General features: G+C 38.7%; 3 protein-coding genes across 4 annotated transcripts; 2 read left to right on the top strand and 1 right to left on the bottom strand.

Moving 5' to 3' along the window:
* Positions 1-1,422: 1,422 nt before the first annotated feature.
* mettl8 (methyltransferase 8, methylcytidine) lies at positions 1,423-7,386 on the bottom strand. 2 transcript variants are annotated; one of them, XM_084545506.1, is made up of 10 exons: positions 7,309-7,386; positions 4,291-4,447; positions 4,086-4,177; positions 3,665-4,002; positions 3,496-3,545; positions 3,177-3,237; positions 2,631-2,770; positions 2,084-2,190; positions 1,915-1,980; positions 1,423-1,708 (listed from the first exon to the last, which is right to left on the bottom strand). In XM_084545506.1, the coding sequence occupies exons 2-10, from the start codon at positions 4,440-4,442 to the stop codon at positions 1,554-1,556; spliced, it is 1,161 nt and encodes a 386-aa protein (XP_084401632.1). In that variant the 5' UTR covers positions 4,443-4,447; positions 7,309-7,386; the 3' UTR covers positions 1,423-1,553. The 2 variants fall into 2 exon arrangements, with proteins under 2 accessions (XP_084401632.1, XP_084401631.1); XM_084545505.1 differs by lacking the exon at positions 7,309-7,386 and having other exon boundaries at positions 4,291-5,479.
* Positions 7,386-13,803, top strand: dcaf17 (ddb1 and cul4 associated factor 17). Its single transcript, XM_084545504.1, has 14 exons — positions 7,386-7,531; positions 7,618-7,721; positions 9,139-9,229; positions 9,316-9,452; positions 9,534-9,612; positions 10,106-10,195; positions 10,280-10,387; positions 10,479-10,581; positions 10,681-10,823; positions 11,658-11,767; positions 11,880-11,964; positions 12,130-12,213; positions 12,682-12,837; positions 12,923-13,803. The coding sequence occupies exons 1-14, from the start codon at positions 7,403-7,405 to the stop codon at positions 13,028-13,030; spliced, it is 1,527 nt and encodes a 508-aa protein (XP_084401630.1). The 5' UTR covers positions 7,386-7,402; the 3' UTR covers positions 13,031-13,803.
* A 1,057-nt stretch (positions 13,804-14,860) lies between these two features.
* cybrd1 (cytochrome b reductase 1) lies at positions 14,861-19,010 on the top strand. Its single transcript, XM_084544711.1, has 5 exons — positions 14,861-15,021; positions 15,268-15,640; positions 17,571-17,779; positions 18,142-18,296; positions 18,403-19,010. Exons 2-5 carry the CDS (start codon positions 15,445-15,447, stop codon positions 18,680-18,682), a joined length of 840 nt encoding a protein of 279 aa, XP_084400837.1. The 5' UTR covers positions 14,861-15,021; positions 15,268-15,444; the 3' UTR covers positions 18,683-19,010.
* The last annotated feature ends 34 nt before the right edge of the window (positions 19,011-19,044 follow it).

The following is a 19,044-nucleotide window of genomic DNA, read 5'->3' as shown; positions in this document are numbered from 1 at the left end:
CCTCACTCAGTTATAATTTAACTACAAACTGTAGACTCAGAAAACAAACAGATCTCTAAAGTTTATGAGAATAGTTTCCATTTAATTGTTAGAGGCTTAAATTGAATAACTAGATGTAGAAAGATACACAATGCTACTACTTGTAATAATAATTTTGTCCTAGTTCTTCAAGTTATAAAAACATGTCCTAATTTTAAAGTCTCAGACAAATTATTTGGTGTAGTGAAAAAAAAATATAATTGTCTTGGCAACTGAAACAGAAAGTTTATTGTCACTTCCACAATATGTTAATGAGAATATACTTGTCTGACTGCTACACACGATACATACTCCTTTTACCACACACGCATTTGCCAGTTCATTAGGTACACTACTCCTGTACTGCACTAAATCCCCCTCCATGACATGATATAATGTTCAGTTAATGTTGAAATCTGGGAATTTTAGACGATGTACTTTGTGTTGCTGTTAAACTGTACTGAATTAAACTCAAAAGTGTTTCTCTTATTTAGCCTCTGACTAAAATGGAGTTGTCAAAACAATAGAAACATGTGTCTGTGCAACCCGACAAAATTCAGTTCAGTAGTACTACAAACCACAGCCTCCAAAATGAAAACACATATGAATCTTCAGCTCTTTGAGTTCGTTTAAACAAATGCCGAACACCATAACCTTCATGATGCTAATATTTAGTGCAGGACTGTTATATTAGAATGCATTCAGTTTCACTAATGTAGCTAATGAACTGGCAAGTGGGTGTATTATTACAAAGAATATACAAGATATTCAAGGGGAATCTGTAGGGTGACAATGTATACTGAATGTACACTGTTATTGATACAACTGTAGAGAGATAGCTGAAAGTAGGCGCTGCAGATGTCTGCATAAATATAGACTGTGCAGAATGTTGTGCAAAGATGACATAGTGCACATGTCTATTTAAGTTAAAAGTGGCTTGTGCAGGGTTTTTGTTTGCACGCGTGTAGAAAGGCATCTATGCAAAATTGGAAAAACCCTTCTCTAAGCAGAAGAGGTGCACTGAGACATAATTTATTAGCCACTTATGACACATTTTAGCGTCTGTCCCCAAAGAGTTTCACCCTGTTCACACCTCGAGTCTGCAGTTTCTGGCCATTAATGGGTCACAAGAGAACCACCAAAAAAAAAACTAAACTTGTCAACAGTAGCTTTGTTTTTGGATATCTTTAAGGGCTGTAAACATGTATAATTTCCTCAGATTATTTACTTATCATTATATTATTTTTCTTATATATAACATTTGATCATTTTGTTATTTTCCTTGCCAAGACATACAGAGCTTAAAAATATATGAGCTATTAATTATTTCAACCTTCTGGACCTATCACAGCAGTTACAATCACTATACACATTTCTGACTATTAATACAATGATACAAAGCCAGTCAATGCCAGTGTTTTGTTGACAATATGTTTATTGCATAGTTTTATTGTTTGTACATCTATTTCTTCCAGAGAAATATAAAAAAAAGGCATCCAGCTCCTAATCAAGTTGAGAAGGGTAGGGGTGGGGTGTTAAGATGATGAAGGTGGATATGATTTCCTGTACTTGCTCTGCATCCACACACGGTGCATTACAACTTTTTTCCCACGGTTCACTTGTAGCCGCCTGTCCTCCAAATTCTGAATTTCTTCCAGTCCAGCTTTGGAAAATAAATCATGAACCTCCTCTGTAACAATACATATAACACAATCAACACCCAGGGTGGTAGCAAAATGACAGACCAAAAGTAAATGTATAAAATAATCCGCTATATGCAGAAAGTAAACTGAATGCAAACGTCCACCATGCTACTTATTAAAGCATTCTGTGTCCTAAATAGTAGCTTGGGACAGGTCTGCAAATATTTAGTCCATGCAGAAGATCTATCAGTACCTTTTGTGAAAAAATAAACGCAGGTTCCATTTCCACGTGTGTAGAAATTCTCTGATAAGCACCTTCCTGTTTTAAGGAAATTAGATGTGAAATAAACACATGAGTAGATAGAGAACATATGTTAACTGACTGTGTAAAGCTGATATTACAGGATTATTTGGAGTCTCACCCTTTTTAAACCTGAGCTGTGACAAGTCGTATCTTCCATAGTCACGGAAGAGGAATAGCCCTCCATGTTTCAGGTAAGATGATAGTCGATTTACGACTCCTTGCAATCTGTCAATAAAGCATGAGTTAATGGACCAGTAACGTGGCATGACAGCTAATGAATATGGTAATGTTTTCACTGAAACATCAAAACCTTTAATAAACTGCTGAATGAACGAGGTATTTTAAAATCAAATGTCTAGAATGGACAGTGGAAAAGTGTCAGTATAGGTGTGTTTCTTTTACTTTAGCCCATTAATTCAAACACATGCTGCCATCTCTCACATTCTTGTATACTAAGCATCAATCCAACCATTGTGCTGTTAACACGCTGCACCCAACAGTACAGTATGCATATAGATTTATATTTAGGTCTCGTGAAGGCATTCAGACAAAGGCTGAGGAATGTGAAGGTGGGGGATGGTTGTAGAGGTTACAAAAGGGGTGGGGTCTGGCAGGTGATAAATGACATCGAGCTCTCCCATCTTTGTGCTCTAACCTTCACCTACCGCTCTGGATGAATAGAGGACAGCACAAAGACTGCCAGAACAACATCCAGGCTCTGAGGAGGAAAGGGAAAGGAGGCCGTCTCCTCACAAATGTCATGGACAAAGGCGTGACAAAGCGAGTCATCGTAGTCAGGATGGTCCTATTAGAGGAAAATTAATTAGGTCATATCTGCAAAAGTGTCAAGGTCAATTACCAAATTTGCCTTTTATTTTAGATCATATTATGTACAGATTTCAGTTAATGTTCTCTGCTTTTATCCACATTATGTTAAGTATTTCATATTAGTGTGAGAAGAAAAATATTTTTTTTTTTCTTTTCTTCCATTGGATAATTTCTTTATTGTACTTCATGACTATTTTACTGGCTTGATGAAATTACCTCTACACTCACTGGACACAGTAAGTGGTTGCTTATAAGGAATTCATGAACAATCTAATTTTGTACTCAATCAAAGTAGGTTAAAAATGTATATAAATGTGTATAACAATGGCTCAAACTACTTAGCTGTCTCAAGGAAGGCCACAGGAAACCAACCAAACGCTTACCTTAACCATCTGAATGGCACGTGGGGAGAAGTCACAGCAGTACACGAAGGAATCTGTGTCTCTGTGAAATAAAACGACCAACTTAGCCACTCTGAAATCATCACATAAAAACCTTGAGCAGTCGCGATGAAGCAGTTATTTAGATCTGTAGTTTATGTCTCTTTCCTGGAGTTCATCAGAAACACGAACTTGAATTATGCAGAATTTTACCATTTTTTTTACCCATTTTAAACTAGACTCCTATTTTTATTCTAATAAAAAGCTAACAGAGACATCCTCACTGACAAAGAAATGTTAAATCAATAATATATTTACTTACCTAATGTTATTAACAATGGGAAATACACTGTTACCAACTCCACATCCAATCTGTAAAGAGGAGGAGAGGAGCTAAGCAAATTTGTTGGGAAATCATTAAACATTGTCTATATAACAAATGCAATTAAAAGTATATTTTCTATATATATTATATGAACATTTTGGAGAACCTCTAAGATCCTGAAAGATGCATGTTCTCCAGGAAACGTAGAGGTCTGTTTGGCAGCTCCATTTTTTCCTCGTCTCGCATCTTCACAGGCCTCCTGAAAGGGAACGTCGTCTGTATTTCTGTGATGGCGTCCTGTCTCTGTGTCCGTGCTGGCTGTACCTCGTTGTGGGCTTGCCGCTGGCTGATTACTATGACATGTACCTGCGGCCTGGCTTTCTGCGCCCGAAGGATGCAGTTCTGGGAATTCTAAAAACAGCCACCTGCGATCTTTGAAGAACTTATCCTGGTGTGCCTCATAAAACTTGTCCCAGTACTGACAAGCTTCTGTGTCAAATTTACCTGTGGAGGCAATATGGGACCATTTTCACCACTTTCTAATTAAACTGAATACGTTAAAATATGTTGTGGCAATGCATTCTTACCTTGTTCCGTTAAAGGAAGTTGTACACTGGAATTTTCTTCTGCCTTCTGCCGTGCGTTTTCTTTGTCCTCCTCTGTCCACACTACATGATCCCTAGTAAACAGTAAGAAGAACTGCTAAAGCAAATGGAGGTTCGATGGAGATTCACTTAATAAGTCAGTTTTTACAAACAGTCAACATGTTTTTATTAACATGAGATCACTGACCACATGTTGTGCTTGAAGATGTCATCGTGATTCGTCAGAATTCTTGAACCTAGAGGGGCTGAAGGTCTTCCTCCATGGCTCTTTAATCTCACACTCGGCCTGAGGAAAACTGTAGCCAGCTTGGCAACTGAGAGTTTCTGTAGTTTTTGCATTTAATCTGTAAAGGTGAAGGAAAGAGTTGAATAGAGGTCACTTTAACAGTACATACGTGGCTAATATGACTCGTGAGAGCTTTAAAATAAAATGTACAGAGCAGCATTCACATTTTTTGTTACAGTTTAGTGTTGTTGAGAACACATTTATTTTACATGTCCCATGTAACTGCTTAGGAGTTGCTATTTGAAGACTTTTTAACAGTGAGGTTTTGACAAATCAATAGAGAACTAAGATATAAGGATGAGAGCATTCTTGACTGTCACCATTATGCGGGTTAAATCTTTTTAAATGTTTTATTTCTGATTTTGTGGAACTGTTACACAACCATCTGAGACCACACCTAGTTGTTGTCCTTCTTTTCTGCAGTTATTAAAATAGCATGCCATGGGCTAGGAACCACGTGTTACAGGGCAGATAAATCAAAAAGACGTCTAGTAGCAGAAAACACAAGAGCTCACTGAGTTAAGGGGGAAGCATTCAGGCTGATGTAGACACTCCTGAATAAAAAGCACAGTTTAGTGCGATATCTCTTATAAAAAGCATAGAATAAAACCGTTTTGGATCATTTTAAGATGGCAACTAATGAGAAATGAAAAATTACAGCCTAGAACAGTAAGGAGCGTGGTACAAATCATGGATGTTTTCAGAAGGTTGACTTCACATTCATAGGATTCGGAGGACTACTTCCAGACTGTGACATAAAGGTGCTGCCAGATACTAGGGCATATTGTAAATGTCTGTTCTGAACTCGGAAACACGTGCGTGTAAATTTTCTTTCTTGGCATGATGTCCACACGATCAGCAAGGGGCCGTCTAAATTAGATCATAATAAATCTGAAGAAATAAACAGGTAGTAAACAAGACTGGAAATCTGATGCAGTATGCTGTGCCAAAAAGCAAGAGTAAAATTAGATATGAACATATTTAAAACTGCGTATGAGTAAAGATCATGCAGCTGAAGTTACAAACTGATCAGCCATAATATTATCTCCACCTGGTCAAGTAAATAACAGGTTATCTTGTTATCTTGGCAACTCTTAGTGGGTGGAATATATTAGGAAGCAAGTGAACACTTTGCCCTCAAAGTTGATGTGTTAAAAGCAGGAAAAATGAACAATGGGGAGGATCTGAACCACTCTGAAACGGGTCCAACTTTGATGGCTAGACGGCTAAGTCAGAGCATCTCAAAACTGCAGCTCTTGTGGAGTGTTCCTAGAGCAGTCTGTAGTGGTCAGCAACTATTAAAAGTGGTGCAAGGAAGAAAAAAAAACTGTCTTTTACAGCAAACGAACGGCTGGGTGTGTGTGCACTGCTTATCTGACGCCAAAATGCAAAAACATCCCCCTGCTGTTGCAATGGTAGCTTGGTCTGAAACAATGTTCAGGTGGTGGCACATATCAAAGTCACATCCATGTTAACAGCAGGACCCAGGTGTCACAGAACAACATTACACTGTAACAGGATCATCATGGTTATTCACCAGTTCATGGTCTTTTCTGATTCTCATTACAGATGTATGCAAAAAAAAAGTGACAGTAACAGAAAATAACTAAAACAGTTTAGTTTAGTGGTTTAAAACCGACTTCTCTTTGAAGGGATGAGTTCTACTAACAAAAGCAGAGTTCATCTTCTGTCTGTTTGTCTTTTAAACATCATTTGGAGGAACATAACTCATTATGTTAAAAATGTGTTATAATGAACACATGAATCTTCTCCATCTTCAGTAACACATGTAATGTCAGTCGGATTTCTAAAGAATCCCGCCTTTATGGCAAATATTTATATGCTATTGCATATTCTCCAAAATAGGTGACCTTAAATAAATTTTGATTATAAAATATAAAAGATAGTCCTAAAACTGTCCAGCATCCATCAACAGCTGCTTTCCTGGTCCTTCGAGCACAAGCACTAGTCTAACAAATGTTTTATTTGTAACAAAAGGAACCTAATACACAAAACACCAAAAAAGTCACTAATTTATGAGAAATGTACCCCCAGAAGAGACTGAGCAGATTTATTACTGATAACATCGACTGTAACTTCAACTTACAGAAGGAAATGCATTGTTTTGTTTTGCTAAAGACAAAAAAATAAATAAACAAAAGAGTATTGCATGATCAGCTTAACAATCCTGTTTGCAAAATTTCAGATACGCAAATCCTTAAATAAAATACTTAATAAAATAAATAATAATAACAATAAAATACTTAAATAAGAATAAACAGTTAGAGAATGAAACAAAACAATACATTAAAATGATGTCCTCCTACAACAAAAAAAAGAAAAGAAAATTTGTGCAACTTCTTCAGTATTTTGCTTTAAATTAATACTCTTGTCTGATATGCACTGTACTCTTATTTCTGTTTTATCTCTTTCTGTCATATGTGTTGTTTTAATGTTCTTCATTTAATTGCTCTGTTCGTTTAATAAAGAAAGTTTGTGCATGTGTGGTCAAGTCGAAGAAGGGCGCTAGAGTTCCAAGCTGGAGAACCGACGCCTAATTCTTGAGTAGAAGAAGAGTTATGGTAACTATGGAGCGAGAGAGGAGGTGCTAGCGTTAGCGGCTAATTAAAGCTACAACACTGATAGAAACGCGCTATTAATACACACCGATTTAACAGTGTAACTGCCGACTACACCTGATTGTTTCTCTCATATTGAAAAATCTACGCCATATTCTGTGATAGATTCTTGAATGAAGTTGGCGACTAAAATCCAAGAGTCTTTAGCTCAGGATCGCTAACTTAAGCTAGCTGTTAACTTTTGCCGTTAGCTAGAGCAGATGTGGATGGCAGCGGTCTCGGAAACATGAAGCTCGTTAAGTAGCTGCTGTACCGGAATGAGAAACCACGCCGTCCTTACCTGACTCTGGATGTAACACTGGGGGTCACTTCACATTGCTTTCGCTTGTCATGCTGCCAGACAACCCTGCTGTAGAATAAAGAGCCACCTGCTGATGGCGCCGTCCCGGAGAAAGAGGTCCGTGAACGCCGCCGAGCTGCTGAGCCGGAGGAGTAGAGGCATCAGGGATGCTGGGACATTAACCAAACACAGTGTGAAGGTCCTTAGAGGTATTCTCCTCCAGGTAATGATGGACAGTGCAGTTAAACGTTTACTCTAACGGATTACGATGACTGTTTTAATAAATTGGTTGTTGCTGTCACACTGTAGGAAAACAGGACTTTCGTTAAAGTATGGAGCAAGACCTCGAAGTCCCCAATAATGTATGAGAGTGGCAAAATATACTTTGAGAATTACCAGAACTGCTACAGCTGGTGAGTATGGACAATAAACTGGAATTATAACATAGACCTGCAGAGACACACACCATTATTGTAAATAAAATAAAATGTGCACAGTCACCTCTACTTTAACGGATGATCTGCAGAAACAATTTTAACTATAATTTATCAAATTAAGGTGATCTTGTAAATAAGAGCAATGTGTAAACAGAAGCACAAACCGATCTGCCACAACATTAAAACCACTGACGGGGAATCAGCTCTTTCAATGCATCCCCAACAGAGCAATGCAGCCTGCCACGCCAAAAAGAACTGCTGAGGAGTGGCTCAGAAATGTCCTGATTTCCAAACTCCTCCCAAACAGATTATCAACAGGTTGCAAGGTTGATTCCTAAAGATCCCACCCCTCAAACCACTGGACTCCCACCACTTCCAACCTCCTGTTACCAAACACCACAGGACAAACCTTTAGAAGGACCTACACAATATTAGGCATGTGGTTTTAATGTTGTGGCTTATTGGTGTCTTATAAGGTTCACAGTGTAAATGCACACTGCGTTCAGATGTTTAAAAAGTAAAATGTGATTATAAATCAGATGCCAGCCTACTTACCTGTAAAATAAACAACTACATTATAGGTTTACTGTCTCAGTGCTCTTGTTTATCCTTATAACAGTAGCTTTATGAGCGGGCTGAATACCCAATCATGTGTTCTATAAATAATACTTTGACGCAAGCTCTGTCTGTCTTTTATATCCACTATTAATCATGCAGGCAGTCTTGTTTATATCATGAACATGTGTTGCATGTATGCTTTATGCAGATGCATGAAGAATATATTTGGCTGCTGCCTCAACGACCAGTCATTTCTCTCGGCCGACATCAAGTGGATGCGTCCCCCTTGAATGAGCTGTAAAGCATCTTGGGGACAATTTTGATAATAAGTGCCGCTATATAGACACACTTGCCAGTTCAGTAGTTACACTAGGGGAAAAAACTAAATTATTCTAATATAACAGTCATGCACTAAATCCCTCTCCATGACTGATTTAATGTTCAGTTGAAACAGTTAAAAAAAAGCTGATAATTCAGCTGTATTATCATTTTAGACAATGTAATTTTATGTGCTGTTAAGCTGCATTTATGTTGCTACAATGGGGTTGTCAACATAAAAGAAACGTGTCAGTACACCACAATACAATTTAACAGTACTACAAACTCCAGGACCCAAAATGAAAACGCAGTGGAATCAACAGCAACCTTCATGAAGCTAAGATTTAGGCCGGGGCTGTGTTAGCATACATACATTTTAACTAGTGCATCTGATGGTCTGGCAGGTAGAAAAAATTGAATGGAACAAAAGCAGATGAGTGTGTAAGGAAATGCAACTAACTGTCTGTTAAAATGTGTATTACTGTGACACATAAATGATTAAAACTTTTATTTCCAGTGTTCATGCTGAGCCTCAAAGTTTGTACAAATTGCCTAAGAGGTCGAAACAGGAGAAAATTGAAGATGCCTTGCTGTGCCAGAGCCCACTTGTAAGTGAAACTAAGCTTTTTATTTCTAAACTTAATTCATAGCTGTCTTGGTGATATCTGTTAATCAAATGTCTCGTTTCTTTCAGGACCAAACATTAACCTCTCCCTCTGATCATAAACCTTGCCTCCTGGCTTTGACGGCCAATAACTGGCTATATCGCCTTTCGGCTGAAACGGGAAAAGAGCTGCAGAGAGTTTATCTCTCTCCAAGCTATAAGTTCAGGTATCTTGAAAGCTGTGACGTTTTGTGGTGATTAATTCGTTTTTAGTTGTCGTTCACTTACAGCGTAATGTTGTCTTGTAGATATCTTGGCTGGGATGTTTCGCAAGAGACGTTTTATGTGAAGTCTGTTCAAAACAAAGAAACACCTTTAGCAAGACAGGTAAAGTGAATGTACATTATTTATAAGATTTGTCCCCTGCTGAATGCAGACAGTACAGTTTGTTTATGGTAATAAAGCCTAAGAGAGTCCATGCTACACATGAGCTCTCTACAGTTCATGAATTTTGAAACAAATAGAAAAAAGAATTGGTCAGTCACCAGTAACTTCTATTAAAATCTTTTATTGCTATTAGCCTTTGGATGAATTGATTGTTTAGTCATAACATAATGACAGATATCTGCAGTTCCCAGTGTGCAAGATTACGTCTTCTGATAAATTGTTAAGTCCCATCAACAGTGCTAAACTCAAACATATTCAATTTACAATAATAAGAAAATCATAAAAGGCAGTGAATCTTCATATGTCAGGAGGTCAGACGTTTTTTTTGCTTTAATGGGTCATTTATCTCCCTTTGACCTTTTCAGCTGATTAATGATTGATTCCTTCTACTAAGAAAAGTGATGATGTTATCCTTTGCTTTCTTATTCCACAGGCAGGTATCACTCAGAATACAGTTATGCACCTGGCCATTTTTCGTGTTTTCCCTTTGCAAATTGTGGGCATCTTGGAGATCAACAGAAAGGTAGACAGATTTGTTTGTAGTTTAAAATTTAAAATTGCACCTCCAGGAGTCATAAGTTGTTCAAATGTAAATCTTTTCTTTCAGGTATTTGGAAATGGTGTCACCGATGTTGTTCTGTCTCAAGGTGTCCTTGTGGTGTCTTACAGCAACAAGTCAGTGAAGTTGTACAGCTTTGAGCACATTGTTCAAAGGGTATGCATGTCTTTACCTTGGAAGAGTTTTTAACATAATATTGAATGCTGAATATCTAATTTTATTATAAATTTTTAAATTGTGCTTTCAGTACCTGACTGAGAAGGTAACACTTGGAAAGCAAAGTCGACTTCTTGGAAGCAAAACGGTGGGAGATAATCCGTTTGGTATCCCAGTAAATATCCAGATCACAGGTTTGTCTCTTAAAGATGGTTTTAAAACTGATTAGCTGTGGTTAGCAAGAATTTGTGTAGTTAGCAACCATATGATTTTGATCTTGTCTTACTGTACAGATTGCCCTCCTGTACTTTTCGAGGTGTCATGCTCAAGAAATGGTGTCCAGATTGGAGGTTTCCCTTGGCACTACATCTACACGCCGCCACATAAAAGACACAGCGGGACTCACCACATCTGTTCACTAACAGAGAGCGTTATGGTATTGTCAAAAATCTCACTTAACTGCACAATCTTTAATAGATTGTCTGCCCAGTTCTGTTGTGTGACAAACTTTACCACCAGCAAATTGGTCAGAGCCTATTGAAAGTGTCACAGTGTGAGAAGTGCCACAAATGTTTTTGACAGTGTTTCTATTCATGTGCTAGCAGAACAGCACTAATCCCCAACAAAACCCTTTTGGTGCCAAACTTAGCTTCATCTGTAAGAGGCTTATCTTTATATTGGAAAGATTATTCCAGCTTTTGTTTTGCTTCCACTCTTCAAATGTATATTTTAATACAGGCAATTGTCAGCAAAACTGTGTAAAAGAGAATAAATGGTCAAGTATGCAGTACTTCATCATTAGCGGAAAACTTCCTCAATAGATATTTCATGTAAACGCAACTGAATACCAAAGGGCTCTAAATCTGCATGTTTATCATCTTTAGTCTAAGCTGTCCTTGAATAGGTTGAATTTGTAGAAATGCTTTTGAGGGCAAAGTTCTGGTCTTAATGCATGTCACCAAGGCCTGTTTTCTGACCATGTTCCAAGGTTAAAAAGTCATAAATATATATATATAATATCTTATCTTCAAGGTGGAACGACAAGCTGGCTGAAAAGGTCGGGTAGTTCACATGAAAAAACGCCACAGAGTTAAATAAGAAAGCTGGAGACCTGTTGATGATCTGTAGAGTTTGAAGTTCAGTCATTCACAGTTAATTCAGGTTCAAATGAATAACACGGCTGTTTGAAGAACTGCAAAAAAATCTGACATTGTTATTAATATAATACATGTTATAGTTAATGTGGTACTTTGTCATTTTGTAAAATTAGGCAACAAATGGAATTCAAAACATGGACTGCTGTTCTCTAGAGAGTGACGAGATCTTCTTCCATCCAGATGACTCGGGAAGAATCGTCCATGTTGGACCCACCACCATAAAGTGAGTCAGCATTTACATAACAAAATAAATGATGACTATAAAGTGACAATACTTTCGTCTTTGCCACATACAGTATACGATACATTAAAATGTGTTTTTTCTTTCATCCAAGCGTCCTAAAAATCCTTGGTGAGTTGAACGGAGTTTTGCCGTCAAAGGTAGTTAAAGATTTCTCGATGGCAACCCATCGAAACGATGTAAGTGTAATGTTAAGAACCTTCCTGTGTGCCATACTGTCTGCATAGGTTTAGTTTACAGCTTTGCTTTAATCAACCTGTTGTATCCCTTTTCTGTAAAGATGGACTGTTCATGTGTTTGAATAATCTGAGAAGTGTAAACATTCTGCTTCCCGTCCACTGCAGCCTGCCTCCCAAGTCACCGTCACCTCATCAGGCCGTGCAGTGAAGAGGAGATTTCATCACCTGGATGATGACTCACACCAAGAGGTACCAGCGGGATTACGCTTTCATAACTGTGCTGCTTAAAAATGTGAAAATGAACAGCAATGTCTTTATAAATGGCATTGTCAAACATATATGCTGTACAGTGCCGAGAACATCAGGCGCTTGGTTCTTTGAAATACTGTATGACGTTTTATTCAAAGCCCAGAATATGAAGATGGCTTTAGTACATTTACAACACGTTCCCTCAGCCACATCATTGTTGGATATTGTTAGAAAAGTCCTCTACATGTGTGGAGGACATTTCTCACCATTTCAAACACTGACGTCAGAGTGCTGATCACGTCCCAGTAAGTTCAACAACTGGAGGGCAAAAAGTGTCAAGGGTTTGTTAAACAGACTTCTGATAAGAAGCATGATGCAGAGCTTGCCAGAGGCAATACCTGTGTGTACATAGAACTCTGCTCAGTCTCTGTGATGAGAGAAATTTACAACAACCTTGTGCTTACGCAGACTTTCCGAATGGTGGAGTATGAGGATGAGCTTGACCTTTTGGCAGTAGTCATAACGAACGGCGAGGAGGGAGAAGGAAGGGCTCACATCCAGCTACTTGACAACCAGAGCGGGCAGTTGCAGCGGAAGATAGACCTGGTTGAACCCTGGGATGAGGTGAGCACTTTGAATATACCAACATCAAGCTGAATAGTGTGTATAGTATGTCTGGGCTGATGGATGCTCTTATCTTTTGTTTCAGACTTATCGTCACGAGTTGTTCTTTGACAAAGACACAATTGTTCACATTGAACAAAAGAACACTAACTTCTGCTGTCATGTTTACAAACTCAAGGCCTCTAGAAAATAAGTGGTGCAAGCTGAGTCAAAGGTGCTGCAAATCTTTTAATGAACACTTTAAAGATGTGTCAAAGGTGCACTGCTTTTCCATATAAATCAGCCACAACATTAAAACCACCGACAAGAGAAGTAAATAACATTGACCATCTTGCAACAATTCAATGTTCTGCAGGGAAACTTTTGGACCTGGCATTCATGTGGATGCTACTTAGACATGTACCACCCACCTAGATCAAACCAGGCACCCTTACCCCAGAATATGAAGATGGCCATTTTTATGGCCAGCCGGATGGAGCCTGACACAGACACACACAAAAACGGTTTAGGAACAACTCAAAAAACACAAAGAACAGCACAAGGTGTTGACCTGGCCTCCAAATTCACTAGATCTCAAACTGATCAAGTATCTGTGGGATGGTCCACAGAGGTCCCTCCCCTCAACCCATAGGACCCAAAGGACCCCACTAACAACATTCTGTTGCCAGACACCACAGGACACCCTCAGAAGGCCCATGTCCATTCTCTGATGAGTCACAACTGTTTTGGAGGCACAAGGGAGACCTACACAATATTAGGAAGGTGGTTATAGTATTACACCTGATCTGTATATAGCTTGTAAAGGTGTTTTCACATCTGGATCACTGCATCATGTCTTAAGTGTAGATTACACTTAATCGTCAAGTTATTTTAAATCACTGCTCTGTGTAATTGTCACATCTGTGAACCTTTTGTTTTGTTTTTTTACATTTTCTCTCAAATTAAAATGTTATATTTTTCCAAGTCGGTCTGTTGTTCTGCCTTCTTTTCTTCTTCCCTCATGCACATTCACATAATAAGATATTTAAACGTTTCTTGGAGCCAGAATCTGAGACAGTCAGTTATGTGGTAAATTTGTTTATGTTACCAGGCTTGTGTTAGTCAGACATAATGAAGTCACCCCGACACCATCCTGATTAAGTTGGTTTCACTAAAGTGATTTGCCTGCTGCAGCGCTCTCATGCAGACTGAATGTGGTGACAGTCTCACGTTTCACCAGTGATTGTCGCTTGCAAATCCCAGATTTACAGGGCTTTGGATTCCTCATGCATGGGTGTCAAAAATGTTTCAAAAGTGTTTTTAATTGGTGAAAGTGTCTATATTAACATTAGAGGAAGGCAACCTGTGTTCAGAGTTTATCATAAAAAACAACTACAGGTACCAGATTATACCTTGATATGACTAATGCAGTTTGTTTTTCAATTTCAAAGTAGTTTATTTGTCCTTTGAAGGTCCATTTTAGGCAAACAGTTGAAACCAAATATACTCAAGGACAAGTAGGCTATTCACACAGTTAAAAAAAAAAAAGATGACTGTGTCAAAAAACCTGGGCTTAAAACAAATACTAAAGAATTATCCCTAAAAGAATAACAACACCCGCATGGCACAACAAAAAAAAAGTGCCTGAATTTATGAGTCACCAGTCTGCGCGCAAGCTTTAGACATAACAGCTCAATATAAAGACAAGTCAAAACGAAGACAACAGGATGTGTTTGAGTTTACCAGAAGACGTTTCAACACTCATCCAAGTGACTTCTTCATAGAAACCCTGTAAATGTGAATGGAGATGAAAACTTTGGGGGAGAGAGTGTTTTAAGTGTTTTACATAGATAGCTTCTGTCTGTCTTCTCTGGCTATAATGTTGTCAGGTCAGGTCCCTTGACCCTTGGCTGAAAAGAAGATACTACCCATGTTAATCTAAACAACATCCTCTTTTTGCTGGTATCAGATGTTAACAGACCCCTAGTCACGTGAGTCTCAAACGTGCACCACCCAAATATGTTCCAAATTAAAAAACAAACAAACTCCCTACCACCTATTTAAAACTTGGATGATGGTAAAAACGCCTACAAGAAAACCAAACAGATCCATTTGCTTTGTTTTACCTTTTTTTTTTTAATATACTTTGACCTGGAAGACTGATAATCTTCACAGACCTGGAACAGTGCTACCTTCATGAAGCTCGTAATTTTCAGTTTGTTGTTGCTGAAACGGTTCAGAGGTGTCGATTCAGCCGAGAGTGTTGTGTGTGTAGTATGAAATAATTAAACAGAGCAAAAGCGGCAAATAATAAGTCAACAACTTTTAAATTGTTTATATAAAACGACCGAAAATTCAACTTTTAAGCCTGAAAATGAGTAACACAATGTGTTTGATAATAGTGACACAGTGAAAAATCTCTCTCTCTCTTTTTTATTTTTTTATTTTTAGTGCTCCAGACCGTGGTCCAGACTCTTCTGTAACCAAAGTTACAAAACGCCTTTCTTCCAAACGTGTTGCGCAGTTCGGGGTCATGTGACCGCGGTCCCTCCTCTCCAGACGCCACTTGAAGTTGTATTTGTGTGAAAGCAGCTGCTCCAGTCAAGCTGTCCTGTCCTGCTGCTGACGATGATGGCGATGGAGAATTTGAAGCAGTTCCTGGTCGTCCTGTCTGCCGCCGCCACCGTCGGCATCGTCTCCATAGTCTTCGTCCTGACATGGGTTCTCCACTATAGGGAAGGTTTAGCCTGGGACGGAGGAGCGGCTGAGTTCAACTGGCATCCGGTGTTGATAGTCACCGGCTTCATTTTTCTGCAAGGGATTGGTGAGGAGATATTGTTTTTTTAGAAAAAATGTAAACATTGAGAGGAAGTTATTGCTAAATCCAGAGTTACACAAATCTCGCCTTTTCAAGGATCTTGGGGGAGGGGAGGACACTGCTGATGAATTCATAATTATAAAAGTAGGCCTACAGTCCTTGAAAATTTCACTGAAGCTTATTAATGTAGCGACAACAAAACTGTTTCTGTGTTCCACATCCACTGTGGAAAATTTCCCTCAAGGAGATATGAACTGGCAGGTACATTTCTTATTGTTTAACATCCTGAAAAGTACATTTTATAACTGTGACATACACTGCCTGGCCAAAAAAAAAGTCACCACCAAAAAAAAGGTTGTCAGACCACCTTTAACTTTACACTCATTTGCTGTGGCATTGTCTCAATAAGCTTCTGCAATATCACCAGATTTATTTCCATCCAGTGTTGCATTAATTTTTCACCAAGCTCTTGTATTGATGATGGGAGAGTCTGGACCACTGCGCAAAGCCTTCTCCAGCACATCCCAAAGATTCTCAATGGGGTTAAGGTCTGGACTCTGTGGTGGCCAATCCATGTGTGAAAATGATGTCTCATGCTCCCTGAACCACTCTTTCACAATTTAAGCCCCATGAATCCTGGCATTGTCATCTTGGAATATGCCCATGCCATCAGGGAAGAAACAAATCCATTGATGGAATAACCTGGTCATTCAGTATATTCAGGTAGTCAGCTGACCTCATTCTTTGGGCACATCATGTTGCTGAACCTAGACCTGAGCAACTGCAGCAACCCCAGATCATAGCACTGCCTCCACAGGCTTGTACAGTAGACACTAGGCATGATGGGTGCATCACTTCATCTGCCTCTCTTCTTACCCTGATGTCCCCATCACTCTGGAACAGGGTAAATCTGGACTCATAAGACCACATGATCTTCTTCAATTGCTCCAGAGTCCAATCTTTATGCTCCCTAGCAAATTGAAGCCTTTTTTCTGGTTAGCCTCACTGATTAGTGGTTTTCTTAAGGCTACACATCTGTTTAGTCCGAATCCCTTGAGTTCCCGTCTCATCATACGTGTGGAAATGCTCTTAGTTTCACTATTAAACATAGCTCTGAGTTCTACTGTTGTTTTTCTTTGATTTGATTTCACCAAACATTTAGGTGATCGCCAGTCATGATCAATCAGGATTTTTTTCTGACCACATTTCTTTCTCAAAGACCATGGTTCCCCACTATCCTTGCAGTTTTTAATAATGCGTTGGACAGTTCTTAACCCAATTTTAGTAGTTTCTGCAATCTCTTTAGATGTTTTCTCTGCTTGATGCATGCCAATGATTTGACCCTTCTCAAACATCTTTCCCACAACCACAGGATGTGTCTTTCGACATTTCGTTATTTGAGAAATGAGAAGTTACTCATTGCGTCAGTTGGGGTTAAATAACTTGTTGCCAGCTGAAAGATAATCGCCCATGCAGTAATTATCAAATAGGAGGCTCGTGCCTGTTTGGTTACTTAAATTCAGGTGGTGACTTTTTTTGTTGGCCAGGCAGTGTAGTTAGTAAGAAAGTTAGTAAGAAGTAGTTTTCATTTGAAAGAGAGTGGTTAAATGTTTCATATCAAACTGCAGTGTGTGGCTGTCATCTAATACTTACTATTTAAGAATCAATATATAATTTATTTACAGGTACCCATCCAAGAAATTTGTCTTTGTGTTTGAAGCAAAAGTAAGAAATAACAAACAATATAAACCATATAAAAATAATAAGCCTGATTTAAAAAGCAAACGAACTGTGCAGATTGTGCTCGGATGTACAAAAAAATAGCCAGGGAATGTACAAATGTTCACACTTTTAACATACACGTTGTCAGAATTTAAAAAGTTATGCATCAAGACCTGGTTACGTGACAGTGAATGAGCCTCTCTCTTTTTTGCAGCCATAATCGTCTACAGGCTCCCATGGACCTGGAAGTGCAGCAAGCTGGTGATGAAGTTGATCCACGCGGGCCTGCACTTATCAGCCTTCGTTTTTGCCATCGTAGCCATGGTGGCGGTTTTTGATTTCCACAATGCTGCCTATATTCCTAACATGTACAGCCTGCACAGCTGGCTGGGCCTGACAGCAGTTATACTGTACGGTCTGCAGGTGAATACGCTCTATTGTTCAGGATTTGTTTGAAGTGACTGATAATAAGGAAACCTCTTAGTTCTGTGATGCTACACTGATATTACTACACTAAATATTAGCACAGTATTTGATATTTTACACCTAAACAGGATTTATTGTTGCAATACTTTCAGATGACTAAACCATAGCAAAGCTTTATGGAGCAATGCACTGGTTTAATTAATATATATATCTATAAAGCAGGGTAGTATGTCTTTTTTATGTTGTACTGAGATTTTTAGCCTCTTACTGTTGTGGTTGTCTTTAAATTGCTAAGTCATGGTGTTGATAAGTGCAGTATCTGACTATTTTTTTCCCCTCTCTCTCCCCTCAATGGGCAGCTTGTTCTTGGAATTGGCATGTACTTGATACCAGTTACACCTGCATCCTGGAGAGCAGCGTTTATGCCCCTTCATGTCTACAGTGGCCTCTTACTCTTTACCAGTGTCATAGCCGTGGCTCTCATGGGCATCACAGAGAAACTTATTTTTGGCCTGTGAGTGTTAAAAAGTGAAGTAAAGATATTGTGTTTGATTAAAAGTCAGGCGAGCTAAATATAAATTCAGCTTAAAAATATGTCTTATTTTCTTTTTGTGACACAGGAGCAACCCAAAGTATAAGGACTCTCCCCCAGAGGCAGTTTTTGTAAATGTTCTCGGACTCTTCCTGGCGGTTTATGGAGCTCTGATCCTTTGGATTGCCACTCGAACATCTTGGAAACGCCCCAGTGACCAGATCCTGCATACTCTGCATACCAATGGGGGAAGTGAGGACAACAGCAAAGTTGGTCCGGCAATGTCTCAGCTGTCTGATGGAATGGATTCTGAGGAGGCTGGGGATGTCAGGAGGAGGAATAATAAATTTGATGATAACGCTAACTAATAAGAAAAAGAGCTGGTACTGTCTCCAGGGTTGAATGTATATACCACCAGTCTACACTGGTGAGAGAAAGTGAAAATTAACACTTAAAATAGTATTGCTCTTTCATTCGTAACTTTCTCTTTTGCACTATGAAGTATTTTATCTTGAGCTTGTTGTTTTCTTCAACATTTATTGTTGTAAGGACATGTAAATATTAGGAAGCTACTTGACAGGATTTAGGTGATTATGTGGGCATAGTTTTTTTTCATATACACTCTTTGTATGGTGGTTTCTGGGGTTTTTACATACAGTATATTTTATAATAAAAATTAACTGTTGCTGTCTATTATCTTGTAGTCCTTGTGTGTGTGTAAACAATATGT

The sequence above is a fragment of the Chelon labrosus genome (genome assembly GCF_963514085.1).
Source record: "Chelon labrosus genome assembly, chromosome: 5".
Classification (NCBI taxonomy): domain Eukaryota; kingdom Metazoa; phylum Chordata; class Actinopteri; order Mugiliformes; family Mugilidae; genus Chelon; species Chelon labrosus.
The sequence above is the reverse complement of the archived record's forward strand: the minus strand, read 5'-3'. Positions and strand labels throughout refer to the sequence as shown.